The sequence below is a fragment of the Pagrus pagrus genome (assembly GCF_965226575.1).
Source record: "Pagrus pagrus genome assembly, chromosome: 6".
NCBI lineage: Eukaryota > Metazoa > Chordata > Actinopteri > Spariformes > Sparidae > Pagrus > Pagrus pagrus.
In genome coordinates, this window is record NC_140190.1 from 23,675,475 (window position 1) to 23,694,895 (window position 19,421).

Here is a 19,421-nt window from a genome sequence, read left to right on the forward strand (position 1 = left end):
TCTAAAAGGTAAGTGTGTAAGTATGTATGGCCTTTGAATCAAAGTGAGTAAATGATAGTTCAATGTGAAATACTGCAAGAAACATAATCCTTTTGACACTGGATGTTCATTTTACAATGTCTCAACCATATATCAATCATATGTTTTTTATTTTTATATTACTTATTTGCATATAAACATAATGTGAAAGATGTACACTTTATGCACATGTATACATGTAAACCCACTCAAATTATAATTTGTCTCGAAAACGTAACCAAACTCCAAATGTTGTTATAGATGTAAACCAAGGTTTGTCACATTTATGAGGACAGTTACCATAACCCTACATTTCTGTTGAGTTCTGTTGACGTAGCAAGGCCTGACAATACTGAAATGTTATTTTTCGTCCTTTCAACCAGCTCTAACACATCATTTTAATTAGCCGCGGTACCATGAGGTTCCTGCTTGTTTTTCTTTTGAGCTAGTTACTCATCTTCCGCTAGTTAAAGGAAAAAATAAAATGAAAACTACTCTTAATGACTTAACTATTGCCATGGTTAATAATAAAAATAATGCAATAAAAAGTCATAAAGATGAGAAAAAGTCAACATTTATCTAATAATATTGAAATAATGTGTAATTTCAACTTTATGTTGACTTTTTATTTGATAATTATGACTTTTATCTCATAATTTAACTTTTCATTTCATAATTTCAACTTTTTATTTCATAATTATGACTTTTATCTCATAATTTAACTTTTCATTTCATAATTTCAACTTTTTATTTCATAATTATGACTCTTATCTCATAATTTAACTTTTTAATCTCATAATTTTGACTTCCCATCCCGTGATTATAACTCACCATGAAATTGTTATTTGTGTACCCATGTATTTTTAATGTAGACTTCACAGGCTGGTCTCCATCAGTGTTCCTCTCCACCTGGCAGAGCTGGTCTTCCATAGCTTCTGTAATTAACGGTCTGTGTTGGCGTTGCTGCGACCGTGACGCCACTGCGCGACTCAGTTAATGCGACATGTTATTTTAAGTTAGCCAGAAACCCAGCCTCAACAAACCGTCTGCTCTCTGTATTTGTTCTGGGCTGTATTTGAGTCGAGGTTTTGTAGAATATAACTTTTCCTTTGCTGAAGCTGTTTGTACAGTTGTGCCCCAGCAACGTGCTCGGTGCTCAGCTAGCTGCAGGTGTGGAGGTCACTAAACGCCCAGACATCGAGGGAGGATGCGGCTAAGATACTGACGACAATAACGGTATGTCCACTGTACTTCGAGGACGATTTTATCAAGACTGTTGTGCTCCGTGTCTGCATTTAAAAACACTTAATTAATTAATTCGAGTGTTTAAAAGTGCAACGAGGGCACCTGACTGACTGGAGTCAATGCTGAACCTGCCATGGTGGAGGCTAGCTCAACTTTTGCTAATGTAGCTGAAGTGGCGGAGAGCACAGAGAGCACTTGCTAGGTAGCTTTAACCTCTGTTTAAGATGTGCACGTGTTACTTAGAGAAGGGTTATTGGACATGTACTGACCATATATCTGATCATGACACTCAGAGACAAGTGGGTTAAAGATGGCCACAGCTGGATTCGTCATATTCTCAGCTGCCATCTTCTCCTGACATGTTCATCCATTTATTTATCATTTTTAAAAAGGTTTCTAAAAAAAAGATTAATCTTGGTGCAAATTTCTACCATAAGACAAAATGATCCAAGACATTTTCTTGAGTTGGCAGCAGACAGAATTATCCAGAAGTTATACTGGAGAACAAGTAAAGCTATCGTGTTAAAATATTACTTTGGTAAAAGTGAAAGGTCACCCATACAAGTACAACTTGTGTAAAAGTCTTGGAAGTATCTGATATTAAATGTACTTAGTGTGAAAAGTAATCGTAAAATTCTCAGAAGTAAAGTTTCTCAAAAGTAAAAAAAAAAAAAAATCAGATGTCAGAATAAACAATCAAGTGAAATATATATATTGGGGCTGATATTCAGCATTTTTCCATTTATCAGTATCTGTGTTTTTTGTGTCTGATTGCCGATTTAAATAAATTAATTTAGAAATGCAGTACTTTGGCATCGTGCAGCATCCTTTCTCAGTCTGCAGTCACCACTGCGGTCTTACTTGATGTCCGGCACTCAACACTATCTGATTGGTTACACAGCACAAGTGATAGCCCATCGACACTGAATAATCTGAATCTGCAAAGTAGATAGTAACTAAAGTTAGCAATTAAATATAGAGGAGTGGAAGTATTAAGTAGCAGAAAATTGAATTATCACAAGTACTTCAAAATTGTTCCGCACTTGAGTAAATTGTAGTTAGTTACATTCCATCACTGGTTATTTTCAGCTTTGACACTAAGATTTTTATTTTTACTGCAAATGTATATCGACTCCAGTTATCGGTCTCCTTGATAGCTAAAAATCAATTTATAATATTGGTCGACACATTGTTAAAAGTTAAATACTTGCCTTTAAAATGTTGTCAAGTGGAAGTATAAAGTTGCAGAAAATGGAAATACTCAAGGAAAGTACACAAACCTCAAAATCATACTTAAGTACAGTACTTGAGGTAATATACTTACACTTAATCATAGGTGTCACACTGAGTCTAAGAATTTGATACTGCTGTCCTCCACTACTGATCCAACCACATGGTTTGTGTTAAGATCTACAGTATGTTTTGTCCCTTACTGTTGTCCAGATGTCAGCAGGCCAGATGAACCAGGAAGAGGTTTTGTCAAAGCTGAAGAAGGATGTTCGTTCTTTGCTCGTTTCTTCTAAGCTGGGCTTGGAGCCTACCCAGCTCAGGCGAGACTATGAGGGCATGTTGGGGCATCCCATGCCCCTGAAACACTTGGGCTTCAGGAACATCATGGATATGGTGAAGGAGATGCCTGACGTGGTGTCTATTAACTTCCGAACAGATGGCACCATATTCTTAAAGGGTAGAGTCCCCTCTTTGATTTGAGCTTGCATTTGTGCCTCAATACTGTTTCGATTAAGTAACGAGGAAAAAATAACTAAAGCAAAGTAACGTTTGAGTCATGAGTCCGCTCATGTTCTGCTTCATTCTCTGTTACATGTCCGCCATCGCAGCCGTTAGCGACATGACCACCCGAAACATAGAGGAACTAGTTGCTAATCAGCGCATATCTAAGACCAACAAAAAGGTCAGGAATAGAGGTGTCGGCTCCTTCTCACCCTGCTCCCGCTACCAGCTGCCTTCTGTGGTCCTTCCCAGAAGAGGAGGTCCTCCTCTGGTTCTCCCTGCCCAGCTGAGGGCACAACTTCGCACACTGCTCTCCCAGGTATGACTTTTGTGTGAGGTCTTTTTGTAAACAGGTATTTTAGCATTTGTTATTTCTCCCCAAAGGCTTGTGTTTATCTTCAATAATGAGGTGTACTGCTTGGGTCTGTTTAAGTTTTTCTGCTGTTTGATTGAAAGCATTCAAGGATTAGAATCAGACTTTTGATAGCCAGCCCTTCTTCGTCTTGAAATGCGTCAAACATGACCAAAATGAGCAATTCTGAAGATTTCCTTTTTTATCTGCAGTGCACTATTCAAACACATACTGTAGAAGCTAGGGCTGTAGCTATCGATTCTTTTTGGAATCGATTAATCTAGCACTTTATCGATCGATTAATCGATTAATCGTGTATATATATATATTTTTTTTTTGCATTTTTAAACAACCAAAACAAATAATGCATGACGAAAATGATGTGGCTGTAAAATGATCAACCATTTGGCTTTTATTTCTTTAAAAAACAGAGGTATTTCTTACAACTCCAACATTTGGCTCTAAAACTTTATTGCAATTTACACATTTAGTGCAAGTGCAAACAATTAAATAACAATACAGTTTCAACTTACTGTAAAACATGTATAACATGTAACACTATGAATCAATACAAACTTAAATAGTAACGGCCATTTTGCCTTAGTGTTGTCTTATACAACATTACAAAAAGGGATTGCACCTTCTAACCACCTACTAACAAATAATATATAATCTCTGGGATAGGCCTATTTGCTATGGTAACCTAGCAACCTATGTGTGTGCACGCATGCTGTGTTATATATAATTTTATGTTATACATAGCACCAAATCACAACAGAAGTCATTTAAGGTCACTTTTCCTATAGAACCGGTCCGGACCGTGTTCATTTAATTATTAATTTCTTCATCGTCGCACATCTACAATTCTCCTCCGCTCTGTTTTACGAAGGGAGGAGCTCCGGACCGACGTACAGTAAACAAACACACGTGCACACACACTTACAGACAGACAGAGAGAGAGAACATGTCACGTCGGTCTCAACTGTCTGTAAAGCAGATATCATATCTACGTTTTTTAAACGCGCACAAACTGATTCTGCTCTGGCATGTCATCTCGAGCCTTCGCAGTTCTCCGTCGTGGTGGCGGATACGCAATGCAATCCCCCCCGGGCTGCTGGAGAACTGGAGAAGTGACGGACACTCCGCGCCCGGAGAGTACGGAGAGGCTCTCCGTCAGGCTCTCCGGCGACGGAGAGGGCTCTCCGTGTCCGTGTACGGCACTTTACGCAGTAGTATTAACAAAGGTCCTTGTGGAACATTCAAGATCCCTGCGCGTCATAGGAATGTAACGACGCTTCGAGGCAGAGTTTTTGCCTCGACCAATTTTTGTAATCGAGTAACTCGATGAATCGTTACAGCCCTAGTAGAAGCCCGACTGACTGTTCTGTGATTTTTTTTGTTTTGTTTTATGTTTTTCTAACAAAATCCTCAGTTCTCTTACTGCAAAATGTTGTCTAGTTTCAAGTAATAATGTAGCCGTTCTCCCAGGGTCCACTCCGGTTGTCTGACGTGGAGCGCTGCTACCTGCGCTGCTATGGCCACCCACTGCGTGTCTACGACTATGGCTTCTACTCCACTGGAGAGATGCTGCAGGCAGCGGCGGACCTGGTCCTCATCCAGCAGACTAGGCTGGGCTCAGTTGTGTATCTGAGGGAACATATGCTACCCAGGCAGCTGATCAGACCTTTCATCTTACCAAAGAAGACGGTACCCATAAAGCCGGTCTCACCTAGACCTGACCAGGCAGTGTCCAAAGTGCCAGATACCAGAGCTCAGACACCAACAGTACCCCCAGGTTTGTTATAAGAGAGGTGGTGAATCCATGAGTTTACTCACTGATCCTACTTAAGTGTGTCTCAAAAAGCAATCCATATCCAGAGTCTTTGTCCCTTTTGAAATTGGATAGCTATTTAATCTGCCCCATGCATGGACTGGTTAAATGTTAAAGGGATTATTACTAAGGCTGTCAATCGATTAAAATATTTAATCGTGATTTATCACATGATTGTCCACAGTTAACTTGCGATATTGTTTATTTTTCTTGCAACAATCCAAAACAATGACTGATACTGTCCAGAATATTCTCCAGAATAACCTCAAAGCTACTGCATGCTCAAAAAATATGCTGAAAACATTTAATGGCAAACTCAAGTCCAACAATCACCAACAGATGGGCATATTGACCTGAATGTTACATTCCTTAGTAATACGGACACAACGTAGTGTCCATCATTATACTTGTAAAGGTAAACTAAACAATGTTAGTCGGCCTGCAAGCTGTAGACACCCATTTAGCCATTGTTCTCTCATGTAGAGTTGTCCAGGTATCTTCATTGCAAACTATACAGCTTGGTCTGCCTTTGGCGTGGGGGTTGAGGGCTCTCTGCATCAGCTGTGTGATTGGCTAGCAAGCTATTTGAGACTCGACTTACTCCGGTGGTAACTCAGTTCACATCGCCAGTAAATGAAAATAACTTTGTTCTTGTCGAGAGAACCATCTGGCAGGCCTTTGAAGCTGAACTTGCCATTCAAAAGACCCTTTTCTTTATCCACTTTTGGTCAAGGAGGTTTGTTTCTGCTTTCCAACCACAACATTACTTTTACATCGCTTCTAATTTCCCAAACTACGGGGCGGGCTGAGGGTCATAACATGCGTGTGTTAATCATGCCTCAAAAAAATGTACAGTGGAATTTGAGTTAGTCCGTTATTATGGTGTTAACTTTGGCAGCCCTAGTTATTACATCTAACTAGCTCAGGGCCCCTGTGGATCTTAAAAGGTCTAAAATTCAGTGAAAATGTCCATCTCGGTCTTAATTTCCATTCCAAGTGGCATTAAAAAGGTCTTAAAAAGTCTTAAATTTAACTTGCTTTTATACCCTGTAACTTAAAATGATTCTCTTTATGCAGGGGCTTCTCATATTCTGTGGCTTTGTTGTTAATTGATTTTTGAAATACCTCTTGTGGTTAACTCCAGCTAAAGAAACATCTACTGTGGGCCCTGCCCAAAACGAGTCAACAACTGTCTGTAAGAAACCAGAAATGTTTGAGAAAAACCAGGAAGTGGACCAAGAGCTCTGCCAGGAAGGTCAGCCCTTTCAGAAACGCGTCCTCAAGGTTTGTTCTCATTAAAAATCAGAAAACGTACCCACACGTTTGTCTGCTTGCTTAGAAATGAGGGAAAAAGAGACCAATGTGTGTACAATTATTATTATATAAGTAACAAAAGACGTGTTGTTTTTGTTTCATTATTTTAAGTACACTTATCTTTGGTCTTTCTACTTAAATTCTACATCAGCTGGAGGAGGAGCTTCGCCAGCAAATCTTAGAGAATGGAATCGCTGGCACCATCAGTCAGGAGCTGAAGGACAAACTACGAAAGGTCACACTCCCTGCTAGTTTTTAAGCAGATGTCTAAGTCTCACAAGGAGTGATCACAAGACGCTAATGTGCTTTCATAACAAGACACATGGTTTCAAGTGTTGTAATGAAACCCTTCATATGTGTGTGACTCTGCAGGTTGTAGGTCAGACCAGCGGTGGATTATTGGTGCGTGATCTCCCTGCCGAGTACAAGGTAAAAAAATAAATAAATAAAAAAAAGTCATGCAGCGCTCCTGTTCATCTTCATGGTCTCACATGAGAGTTGAGATAAAATAGGCATGGGGTTAAGAGCTAAGAGCTCATACATCTGACAAACTGGATTCATTCTTTCCAGATCCAGCTAAATAAAAGCTTTGGTTTCATTATTTTGATTTTGTTTCCAGTTTTTCTTGAGCACCTTACTGATCTAGATAGTAACTCATTCACATTTAACCTACCTGTCCTTAATTATTGTCAGAAAGCAAGCAGTTTGGGGACAAAGCTGTTCCAGTGCAATAGAGTAGGAGCTGGGTTGTAATAAAATATCTGTGGTGACAACGTCACATCTTTTTCTTTGCTCCTCAGAGGCTTTTTGGCGAGGACTTGCCGCTGCGAGAGAGTGGCTTTTTCAGTGTCAATGAACTGGTCAGCGCCATGAATGACACCATCCACCTGAAACCTGCAGGGCATGACAGTGGGCAACACTGGATAGTCACAGACATACAGGACAGTGACATTACGCAATCAGGTGTGTATGTGCATATGTTCATATACCAGCAGTCAATATCATCCTAATTACTTAATTGGGTGTAACAGTAGGTACTTCATGGAAGTTTGATATACAATGTTGGAACTATTTTACTGGTAAAATTATTTGCTTTTCATTTGCATCATCAGAGTTTGACATTTCATTTTTAATAAGTTGACTGAAAAACGGTGGACATTGACAATTAATTCGTTGGTTGGACCAAATGTTGCTGTAAATATAAATGTTATGTTCACGGGGGTGTCCTTGAGATTTGATTTGAGTGTTTCCTTTCCTCTTCCTGTAGTTATTTATCCACCACTGTGTCTCACAAGAACACCAGTCTGTGATTGTCTCTAGAATCAATACTGTTTTAATCAATGACCCATTTGTAATTAAATGGTGCTGTGTGTGATATGATGTAACAAGGCAGTCTTGTGGAACAGTGGCTTTCAACTAAGCAGTAAAAATGTATTCTTCTTATTTCGTAGATTCAAAGGAAACTGACAGTTTTGATGAAGGCTGCTACTTCAAGTATGGAGAGTCTCCTTGGGAAGGCAAGCTGGAAGAAGATGACTGTGAGGATGTCACAACAGATGACAAGAATGAGGAGCTAGTGACAAGTAACAATTCCAAGACCCAGGAAATGGTGAGCGACATAAAGTTTTTTGTTAATTAGAGCATCAGTGCAAATCATTAATGTTCACTGCAATTAATAAGCTGATGTCACTGCCCCATTATCAGTGCACCTTGTGTAACGGGTACATATTTGTAAACCCTGAAACCTGTCAATACTTAGTAGAAGTGCTGTAGAATAATACTGGGTATAGTGGGGGTGTCACGACATAGATCCAAAATGGAAAATTGAGTTTTTGGCTAGTTTCTCAGTATTTTTTCACTCTTCACCCCTGCCTACTTTAGCACGTCAGACAACGTCCTACCAAAAAAAGGCATGCAAACAAGCTAGATGTTTTTTTTTTTTTGTGAGACTAGCTTACTAGCATTTTTGCAGCTGCACTTCCAGACACTTATCCTGTGTGCACAAAGATGATTCACTGGAACACAGCTGGCACCAGAGGTTAATTGTTTTGGATTCAAGAAACCAAACTTTGTAACAAACTGAATTTCTGTCTTTTGTCTAAATTGCTGAATCCTCAAATGAAGGTCTGTTTGGTTAATTGAACATGCCTAACCCTAACCTGCACCTCTCACTTTTGAAGAATTTGAAAATGTAAATGACAATTGTCAGGACATAAAATCAATAGTCTGTTGATTTTTTTTTTTTTTTACAAATCCAGATGTGATAGTCTAACAATGGCGTAGGCATCATTGATGAAAGAAAAAAATGTGTTAACAGAAAAATGGAATTAAATGATGAACTCGAAATCGAAAGTCAAATTGAATCATGGGTTTGGAGAATCTTGACACCCCTAGAATATAGAGTTACATTGCTGTGTACTGCTTACCAGTCTAACTTTGCTTTTTATGTGTCTCGCTGTAGATCTACCCTGCCATTCAGGTGCATTGCAGCCCTGCAGTGCCCCTGGACGCCCTGCAGAGTCAACGTCTCAAACAGCCGACACGCCACGGTGCCCGAGAGCTGGTAGAAGTCCTGGTGGAGCAGGTGGAGTCCCCTGGACATTTCCACATCCGCTTCAGCGAGAGTGAGGAGGCCCGAGCTATGGAGGACATGATGATTGAGATGAGGTGGTGGACATGTTGGTGGTAGTTCAGTCAAAACATGATATAATCACACTTCATGTATCTATTGTGCCAGCTGTATTATTAGAGGTTCCTTTGGAAGTGCAGTACAAACAGTAATAAAATACATAATGTGCTTCATTAACCATTTCATCATGCCTGGGACACTCTCTCTCTTTGTCAAACCATATAACTCTATCTGATGGGCAGTTAAAATATTGATGCATTTCTAAAATTGGGGTTCTTCATTATGTGAACCAAAACACAACATCTGTTGGAATTGTTTGAAGTATAATCGAAAAAATGATTAAGAAAACGAAAAACTACGGTGAAAAACATCACATGATTTACCGTCTCGACATGCATGATTCTCTATAAGCAATAACATCTTGTTTCTCATATGTCTCCTCCATATAGACTATGCTACACCTGTCCTGAAGTGTCAGTGCGCTACCGTCTCCCTGAGCGGTTTGTCCGACGTGGTCAGGTCTGCTGCGTGTCGCCCAAAGGAGTGTGGTTCTACCGGGTGGTCATCCATCAGATCATCAGCCCCACACAGGTCGAGGTGTACTACGTCGATTTTGGCGACGTGACCGTGGTACAGAGCACCAACCTCAAGTTCCTCAAGTAGGGGCATCTTTATAAGTGGTTGAACAAGCCAACTACCAGTATTGCTGCTAAGCTGAACAGTGTCTGTGTTTTGTGGAGCTCTCTACAGTTCATCTCTCTGTTTCTCAGGTCATGTTATTCAGCTCTTCCTGCGCAAGCTGTTCCAGCATCACTTGCTGGAATTAAACCCACCACTGTGAGTCTGATAGCGTATCTGAAACTATATTCACAGCTTCATGACAAATCTTCCTGGCCTGCACTAACTTCCTGTTAATACAATAATGGTCAGCTTTATTGTGTACTTGACAGTTTATTAGTAAAATCACCATCAGTGCTTGATTATTTCGCTTTTTTTCTAGCCCATCTCATGATTGTTTATGTTCATATGCTCTATAAGGAAACAAAAGCACAAAACAATGGTTGGGTGCTGTATTGTTTTAAAACAGTCTTGTATGTGAATACATGTACGTGACTTAATTCAAACTGTCAACTGCAGATGCTACAAAATGTTCTGTTTACGTGAAGTTTTATGAATAAAAGTGTTGTGGTTTTCCTCTTGCAGGACAGTTGGACTGCTGAGGCAACGTCCTCTTTCCAGAAGCTGTGTGCCGGCCGCACCCTGGTGGGCGCTTTGGATTGTTACATCGGAGATGTCCTTCAGATCTTCCTGTGTGATACACAGACTGAAAAGGACATCTACATCCACTCAGTCCTGCTGAGCCAGGGCCTCGGGACAGCCTGCAGCACTACAGCCAGTGCAGCAGTGAGAGACACACACACACACACACACACACACACACACACACACACACACACACACACACACACACACACACACACACAAACACACACTTATTTGTTAACATGGTCATGATAAATGCTAGTTTTTGATTGGCAGACAGGTGTCTTTTGAAATATATTAAGATATATCAGCACACCTCGTCACCTCTACTGTAGGCAACTATTCTAAATCATTGCATCAGACAGGTATTTGATAATAAAGAGTATTAATAACATAAGTTAAAAAAGTAACTCCGAGGAGGGTCATCGTTGTCAAAGAGGCCGACCAGGGGCAGGGTTTTGAAGGTAAAACAGGAGGGCTGTGCGCTGGTTTTGAGACCAATTGGACGCCATAGATGTGCCACGTTTCTTGCTTTATCAGTCTATCACCCCAATTTTGGTATAGCCGAAGCAACTTCTCCTTTCTATTCCAACAAAACAAAAAAACAAACAAAAATAATGCATTTGAATACTGTTCTGGTCATTAATAACCATGGCAACAGCCAAGTAAAACAGACTGACCATATTTATTTAGTTCATCACAGAGTTTAAGCTGTTGAATGCTGAGATGTGCGTTTGTCAGCTGGTCTTGTTTGTTACTGAGCTGTGAATTGATTCTGATTCCTTCTTTTTATTATTATTATTAATATTATTATTTTTATTTTTAATATGTGTATTTTTATATATATATAAATAAATACTTGATCTATACTGTACATCGACTTCTAAATAACTTGCACTGTAAACTTTCTTTTTCTATCTTTAGCTTTGTGTCAAGGTCAGGCCAGTGACTCTCTACCTGGGGAAGGGAATGGTTGACCTGCCAGAGGTAGAAGAGGGAGCCACAGCAGACACCATTGAACAGTCCATGTCGACTTCACCGAAGGTACTACACACACACTGACACACACACATATGGAAAGAGAGCAGCTGCTGGTCCAGTAAAATTCTTCGAGGTTCCAGTACAGCCAAACACAACATTAGTGTCTGTGCTGGGTTACTTGGTTATTTGTTGTGGATTTGCAGCTTAATGTCTGAGTGCATCCTCTTTGTCTCCTCTCTGCCTCTCTCTCTCACTTTCTCTTTCTCACACAATCTTTTAATGTTGCTGTAAAGCTTTTACTGTCCACTGTTCATCCATAGCTCTTATCTTACCAGCCATACTGTCAGTGCTGCAGGCCAACTGCAGAACTGCACACACACATACACACACACACCCGCTTGCAGAAAGGGGGGTTGCAATCCATTGCTACTTAATGTATAGTCACACCGTTTGGAAGGTCAAAGCTTGTTGTTGGCCAATAAATAAGATGACAGCCAATCAGTGAGCTGTTTAATGGATATTGGATTACAAGATTGTGCCTCTCTCATGCTAATGAGTGGATGGCTGTTTAAGTGAATGGAAAGGATAAGAGATTTTACTGTGTTACGTCTGTGACAGCATTAAAAAACGCCTTGACTTATTTTGCATATTGATTAAAAGTTCTTAAAATGATAAATACAAATATACAGTTGCAACTAGACTAAACAACAATGGCAGAACGATTAAATGATAAAGGAAAGAAAGCATGAAATGAGTCGAAATGAGTTGCCAGTTGACCTTTACTAGTTTTGTTTTAAAGTTGTAGAGATACTGTTTGTTTATAGTAAGTTAATAATGTGCCACTAGTTCTGAAATTAGATATCAGAAAAATTACACAGACCAGGTGGAGTGGCAGTGTGTCTTTCTCCTGCTACTCCAAAAAAAATCCTCTGATGGGAGAAATTGATCAACATGGTGCTGATATTAAAGATGGATCCCAGCAGGTAAATATCAAACTCTTAAAGCTAACTTGAGCCTTGCTGTATATAAAATGTGTGCCCAGCTGAGGATTTTTTTTTTAAACCTCTGAGCAAATTTAAACAGGCTTTTATCAGCCTGTTCTGCTTGCTCCTTAACATTATACCTTGCATATCTTCTGCTATCCAGCATGCAAGAAAAAATGCAGGACCTTTTACTTTTTTTTTTTTCAACCCAACATTTCAACATCCTGCTCTGAGCTCGGATAATCCTGAATTATTAATCACATATTATTAACCAAGTAGCTATGTCCTCACAGTATCTCTTTTATTGTTTATCTATACAGTTTGTATTTTAAATGAAGGTCTAAAAAGTAGCAACAATGAAAGTGTGACCTTTGCAAGGAATATTGGCTTCTGATGGTAATGGAGGCAGCCATTCATTTGGATATTTCAGGAAACCCCGTCAGTTGTTAGGACAATATCTGAGTTAACATGGTCTTAAATCTGATGCAATTAGGGGGCAGGCCTTTTATGTTCATTTTTAAAATGCTACCAGCTGAAATCACTAACAATATATCATTTTACCGAATGTGCAATATGACATACAATGTTATATGGATGTAGTGTGTGTTGGTTAATGAACAAGTGAAACAACTCAGGATGACTGTACATATATTTGCTAAGTAAATATGGATATGAGGGAACCAGACGTTTTGTTGGTGTCTCAGGTTGAAGAAGAAGAAGTGCCTGCCCTGGAATGTATTGAGGACAATGAGGTAATCTGTCACATCCAGGTATGACCACCTGAACCTGACCTTCTGCCTTCATTTCACACATTAGCAAAACTTAGATGCTTCCGGTTACTGTGCAACGCTTCACCATGCTGGTAAAAATTGAGCATGAAGTGGTAAATTAAAAGATTACGCAGAAATCTTATAGTGTCAGTGGGGATAGGTTAAATTAATTGGTTTATTTAAGTTTATTGGTGTACACTCCAACAGTAAATATGGATAATTGGATTGCTGATTGAAACTGCTTTGCTCCTAATTCAAATAAAGGATACATGGGGTGAAATAGTTAATGGCAGACGGTGCTGTAGGTGGAAAAAGATTTCATGTTTTACAAAAACAAAAAACAATAGCATGAACAAACTCTCCTGAAGTCTTGTTTATTTATTGTTGTGTCTTGTTCAGAGAAGGGATCCCAACCTGTTCAATGGGCAGTTACATAACCAAACCCTCAGCAGTACTGAATTGGGCCGGGCCCTGACCAACAAATCATCTCCCACCAACCATTCCAGTCCCACCTCCAGCCCTCTCGCACACCCAGATGTGATCCAGACACCAACTCCCTGTAAAGCTGAGCTTAAAGTGAGAAAAAAAAATTCTGTTTTGTTTTATGGAAGCAAAATCACTGTTGATTTGTTTTTTGTAAATCGCTTTAAGTACAGAAAAGTAATTGATAGCTGTTTTTCAAAAATGTGTTCTGTTCTTAGACACTGAGCATGACTCCACCAACCCCATCCAGCATTAATTTCAGCTCCTGCTGTCCGACACCAGTGGAGGAGTGTCTCCGGCCCAAGGTGTCTGCCCCATTGTTGGTCAGCCCACCTCTAATCCTGAGGACCCTGAGCCTTCACACCCCTGAAGTGGGCAAGGGTACATATACACACATCCCAATTTAAACTTTTTGAGTGGAGTACACAATGTGCACATGGGTCATGAGCTAAAGAATCCAGTGCAACATGCAACAGATTCATAAAAATGAACCCATTTTTCCTCCTTTTTTTAGATCAATCAGTTCAGTTTCATGAGCGACAACATTGGGGTTTGTTTTATTATTATGTACTATTGTATGGCACTATAATCCTGTGCCAGTGTTAACTTCAAGTAGATCATAGATCAATTTTAAGGGTAACTCCAATCATACACATTAAAGTGTATTTACAGGTCTTGGGGAGTATTACTGCATATCTTAAAAAAGAGTATTGTAAAGTCTGATAAATTGCCTGCAGTGATGTCTCTCAGTGGCTAAAGTGCCTTGTGGGTAATGTAGGTTTTGAAAAGGAAGAACACGTGGAATAATAAAGGCGATATTCTCATTCTGCTGTATCAATTTTGATCTTTTTCATTTTTTCAAACTGTCTATAAAGAGTCTAACAGTGTTATTGGAGGGAAGAGATCTGAGGAACTCAAGAGGGTGATGAGTTAAAAAGCCTTTGTTATCTCATGGCTATTGAATCATAATAACAGAACAAACACGGCTACATATTTTTGCGAGAGAGGCCTTAATAAGGGCAAGTACAGACGGAGAAAGTGGACTGTTTCCAAAACCTAGCGCCTACATTACCCACATTGCAACTGAGTGACATCACTCGAGGCAATTTATCAAAACAACATGCAGCTTGCTCTGGAGCCACAAAAGGCTTTTTACTACTTTTTCACATATGCAGTAGAACAAAGACCTGTAGACACCCTTGTAAAATTGGTGGAGTTACCCTTTAACCAAAACAAGTTCTTGCATATGAAAATATAAACATTTGATTTTTACAAGTCATCACATAGAGCTTAACTCATTATTAACCATTCGATTCCACCAGGACTGTCATGGCCGTGATACAGTCGCCGGAGCTGATTGTGGCCGTTCTAGTCAATGCTTATGTTTCCACCAGCTGCACCATGGCACATATCAGCAGCGTCCTGGAAGCGGCTCTCCGCTCTGCTCCGTGGAGGATATGCGGCGAGTCTATTTTTTAGCGAAGATGGACCGCAGTCGCCTCAAGCTAAACAGAGCAGATTGTGCCGGGCAGGAAGTCACACACAGGAACAACAAAGTGAATCCGGTCAATTTTCAAAATAAAACACCCGGTACCATTTCAGGATCATGTTTCACCTCCCTACATCGAACATTTATTTACCTTTAAGTATGTAGCCTACTTACCCATGGTAGAAGCACAAAAACCAAGGAGACTGTGACAAAATAAGCAAAATCTCAGGAAGTCTACTGTATCAGCCGGCAGCACGCTCAGATTCTGTAACGCTCTTGGTGGGATATGCAGTCGCGTGGAGGATGGAGCAAAATGAAGCCGCACGTTACATCATAGACAGGTGCCCGATGGAAACCAGGGGTAAGAGTAGTTATCGTTTACTCCAAATTGTACAAAGATAACGCCCTCAAACAAAAGTCCTATTGTGCCCACAAAGGCTCGTCTCTTAGCACACAAACTCTCATTTTCTAACATGATTATACAGTGGCCTTCATTAACATGCCTATGTACAGAGAGAGAGAGAAGCCTTCAATGAATTTAGACCGTGTCTGTGGACGCAGAGAGGACGTATTGATTTCCGACCTGCTGCGTGCAGTGGTGGATGTACCTGCACAGAGAACCTGACACAGATTCAATTAGACCTGTTACCAGAGCTATTTGACCCAACAAGCTGCTTTCATTGCATTGCATTTGTCCTGCTATCAATACACTGATGCTCCAGCATGCTCCTATGTGCACAGCGTTAATGGAAAAAGGCAAAACAAAGTGGGTCAAGGCAGATTTATCCACAAATCGCTTTTTGTAGCGTTACTAAGTGCTTTACACAGCTGCACAAATACAGATAAAAACACAAGATGGAAGCAAGAATTGGTACATGACCGATAAGGTGTGTGTGTGTGTGTGTGTGTGTGTGTGTGTGTGTGTGTGTGTGTGTGTGTGTGTGTGTGTGTGTGTGTGTGTGTGTGTGTGTGTGTGTGTGTGTGTGTGTGTGTGTGTGTGTGTGTGTGTGTGTGTGTGTGTGTGTGTGTGTGTGTGTGTGTGTGTGTGTGTGTCCACATACAGGCAGCACAATTTGACAGTCTGCTGACAATATTCCCTCTGGTAAATAGTAGCTCTTTTCCTTCACACTTCCGTCTCCTCTTTGTATTTTGTCTGCCAGCGTACCCTGAGCTTCCCTCAGAAAACTGACATTGCAGAAATGTGACTCAAATAAAAACAAAAGAATATACACAATCGCTCGCAAATGCAAAGTCGGCACTTGTTCCTTGTCGCAATTCTCTTGTACCTCACTTGATGCACCGTCAGCCAAGTGTGTTTGCTCAGCATATTTGTTACATACTAAAGGGTCAGCACTCTACGTGTTGTTGAGCTGCTCCTTAGAGAAAACACTGTGTGGAATACACAGTCTGGAACAGAGCTGAACATGACGATTTCAAGGGTATAATTTATTTCAGTTTAGGTTTTTATTATTATTATTGTTATTATTATTTCTGGAAAATTTTGGAAGCTTTAAGACTGAACACCAGCAGAAAATCTTCCTTTTGCTGACCTCCAGTGGTTAAAGCCCTTCCTGTTGTAATAATCGGGTGTGTTCATTTCACCCTGGCATCACTGTCGGACGTGAGCCGTGTCCGACCGAGCAAACCTGAAATATATGTGGCAGTGGCATTGCGAGACAGCCTGGGACTTAATAAGGTTTTATGCAGGTAATGATAAAAGAGAAGTAATTAGGTGGTGTTCTACAGGGGACTTTGTAATGTGTTGCAGGAATAAAATAATGAGGGTTGATTAAGGAGTTGTTTGATGAATTGCAACTGATTATTATTATTATTCAAGTATTGAGGGAAAATGTTTATTTATGTAACTACTCATGATGAATGTGTTAACATTGTAATGTTTACTAGACTGGTAGAGGAGGGAATCACAAATCATTTTCACTCAAACTTTATTTGTATATGTTTTCCATACGTACACATACACAAGCACACACATACACCACAATCAAAAACAGACACTGAGACATAGGAAGCTGTCATGAGTAAAATACATAACTAAAACACAGTCATTAATATAATACACGAATAAAAGGCTATAATCAACAAAATGCATACAATATTGTGATAATATGTGAGAACACCAGCTGAAACACCTCAACCCACACTAGTCCTATACATAGCACCACCCTCTCCACCACAAATGACAACAACAGCTCAACAATCAGAGCGAAAAGCCAAATCACTGAAAAATGCACTTGAATCTCAAAATATCCCACGACATGGCATGTCCCCCTCCTACTTCATCGACAGCAAACTCCCAAACCTGGCAAGCCCATTCTGACTATCTTCAGTTGAGTTTGTTGTTAGTCCAAGCTACATTCAGTTCAGTACAAAACTAGCTGATAGAAGCACTACACATAAGGTTAATAGGTCAGCAGCAGCTTAAGATCGACTTACCAGATCATGATTGTGTCTGTGTCTTTCACGTTCTTTTAAGATGCTTTTAAAGAGGAAGTAGCCTTAAACCTCCGCCACCAGTGAGGAGCTGCACCGCTAAAAGCTACTGATTCGTTCAGTGATGGTGGTGATTTTTTTATATAGATAACATGTTTTTTTTTCTTCTGTTGTCCAGGTGGACCGCTCTATCTGCGAAACTCTGGCATCAAGTTTCCTCTGTTTGGGGTGAGGTAGGTCATGCCCCCCACATCCAGCCCAAACCAAATCCCAAATCATCCGCCTGAATGAGCCAAAACACAAACAAAGCAATATTCATTCCTTGATAACTACACAACTCATAAGATATCTTGAAATTACTTGATGAAACTAGATTGAGTGGAAAGTGGTCAAAGCATTTTTATTAGAAGTTAATTTTCATGTAATTTTAATGTATTCCAGATTTGAATTGTATGTTGAGCTCTGATTGTTAGTTTGATATCAGTGTAAATGTTGCACTTTCCCAACTGTTTAGTCTTGTTAGACAAAAAAAAAAAAGAAATTACAGGAAATTGGTGGCCATCTTTTTTTTAATGTAAATTATTTTTGTTAAAAAAAATTTTTCTTTGTGCGTTTAAAGTGTTTTTATTTTCTCAGAAGCCATCAGGATGTCTGTGATGTGTTAAATGGTTTGATTCCCTTTATATATATATTCATAGTGTGGTTAGAACAGAGTTGAAGTTTAAGTTACAATAAACAAAAATGTCATGACAAATGTAATTTTATTTTGGATAATACATTTTATTTGATAGAATATTTTGGTGTTGGTGTGGTAACTTGTGTAATATGATTCTAAGTAGTGGATGTTTTCTTCTTTGCTTCTGTCAATCCAATGTGTCGCATAAATGTTTAGATCAGTTTTAAATACACATTTTACATAAAGATGAAGCCTTTTTTACGATTTTCTGAAATATTATTACACTCCTATAAATAGTTTGGATGGATTGCCATGAAATTTGATTAATAGAATGTATTATTTTGTTGCTAATTAGCTTAATTGACCTTTTTTAACATGCTATGCTGAGATGGTGACATAGTAAAAATACTGTACCTGCCAAACTTCAGCATGTTAGCATTATCATTGTGAAAATGTTAGCATCGTGGCTATATGACGAGAGCTGGATACAGGGCCGGAGGTGAACTAATAGTCAGAGAGGCAGGTTTGTGACTGGAGGGGTGACTCCCCGGGAAATCTGGGTTGGGGAAATGAAAGGCAGCACCTGCCTCTCCCTCATTACCACCACTAAGGTTCCCTTGAGCAAGCACTTATATCAGACTGTGGTAGTACTGAGCAGCTTTGAGGTGTGAATGTCCGTGTGAATATGATCAGGATGTTCCTGAAAACAAGAACATTGCTTTGAAACTCCCCTGATATATAAAGGTTTAAAACAAAATGAATTGCAGTGGCTAGAGCATTTTACCAGAGCAGCATTATAAGAGACATCTGTAAAACTTAAAACAGGAAACCTCCAACTACTAACAAGGTAAATTATCAATTATCCGTGATAAGGATAAAGTGCAAGTGCAGTAGGCCAAACAATGTGGGAGTGAACCTTTTAAACACTTTTTTGGCTTATGCACTTGTTGAGTAATTTTTAGTCAAGTGGCTACACTTGGAGTCAGGTATCCAGTTACTGTAGTACATGACTAGTTTTGTTTCCGATCCATCGAGCTGCTTAAACAAATACAAATCAACACAAATACTGTTTATCTTCAAATCCAACTCAGTTTTTGTACGCAAAGCTAGAGCGCACCGGAATTAAATGTAACTAGGCATTGCTACCTTTGACCTTTTAAAACTAGTCTTTAAAAAAGTCTGTTGTTGACATATAAAACAATCAG

General features: G+C 39.6%; 1 protein-coding gene across 4 annotated transcripts; it reads left to right on the forward strand.

The window, feature by feature from the left end:
* The first annotated feature begins 937 nt into the window (after window positions 1-937).
* On the forward strand, window positions 938-18,333 carry tdrd5 (tudor domain containing 5). Of its 4 annotated transcripts, none has more exons than XM_084354392.1 (18): window positions 940-1,254; window positions 2,707-2,950; window positions 3,102-3,313; window positions 4,835-5,141; window positions 6,322-6,461; window positions 6,643-6,726; window positions 6,864-6,920; window positions 7,292-7,454; window positions 7,943-8,100; window positions 8,953-9,158; window positions 9,570-9,779; window positions 9,891-9,957; window positions 10,324-10,524; window positions 11,308-11,427; window positions 13,052-13,117; window positions 13,517-13,693; window positions 13,819-13,981; window positions 17,719-18,333. In XM_084354392.1, exons 2-18 carry the CDS (start codon window positions 2,707-2,709, stop codon window positions 17,775-17,777), a joined length of 2,634 nt encoding a protein of 877 aa, XP_084210518.1. In that variant the 5' UTR covers window positions 940-1,254; the 3' UTR covers window positions 17,778-18,333. The 4 variants fall into 4 exon arrangements, with proteins under 4 accessions (XP_084210521.1, XP_084210518.1, XP_084210519.1 ...); XM_084354393.1 differs by having other exon boundaries at window positions 13,052-13,099; XM_084354394.1 differs by lacking the exon at window positions 13,052-13,117.
* The last annotated feature ends 1,088 nt before the right edge of the window (window positions 18,334-19,421 follow it).

Bases quoted from the DNA above. Each gene is read 5' to 3' on its own strand.
- tdrd5 (XM_084354392.1), top strand. From the start codon at position 2,707: ATGTCAGCAGGCCAGATGAACCAGGAAGAGGTTTTGTCAAAGCTGAAG. The intron at 8,101-8,952 runs GTGAGCGACATA...GTCTCGCTGTAG, and splicing joins ATTCCAAGACCCAGGAAATG to ATCTACCCTGCCATTCAGGT. The intron at 13,982-17,718 runs GTACATATACAC...TCTGTTGTCCAG, and splicing joins CACCCCTGAAGTGGGCAAGG to GTGGACCGCTCTATCTGCGA.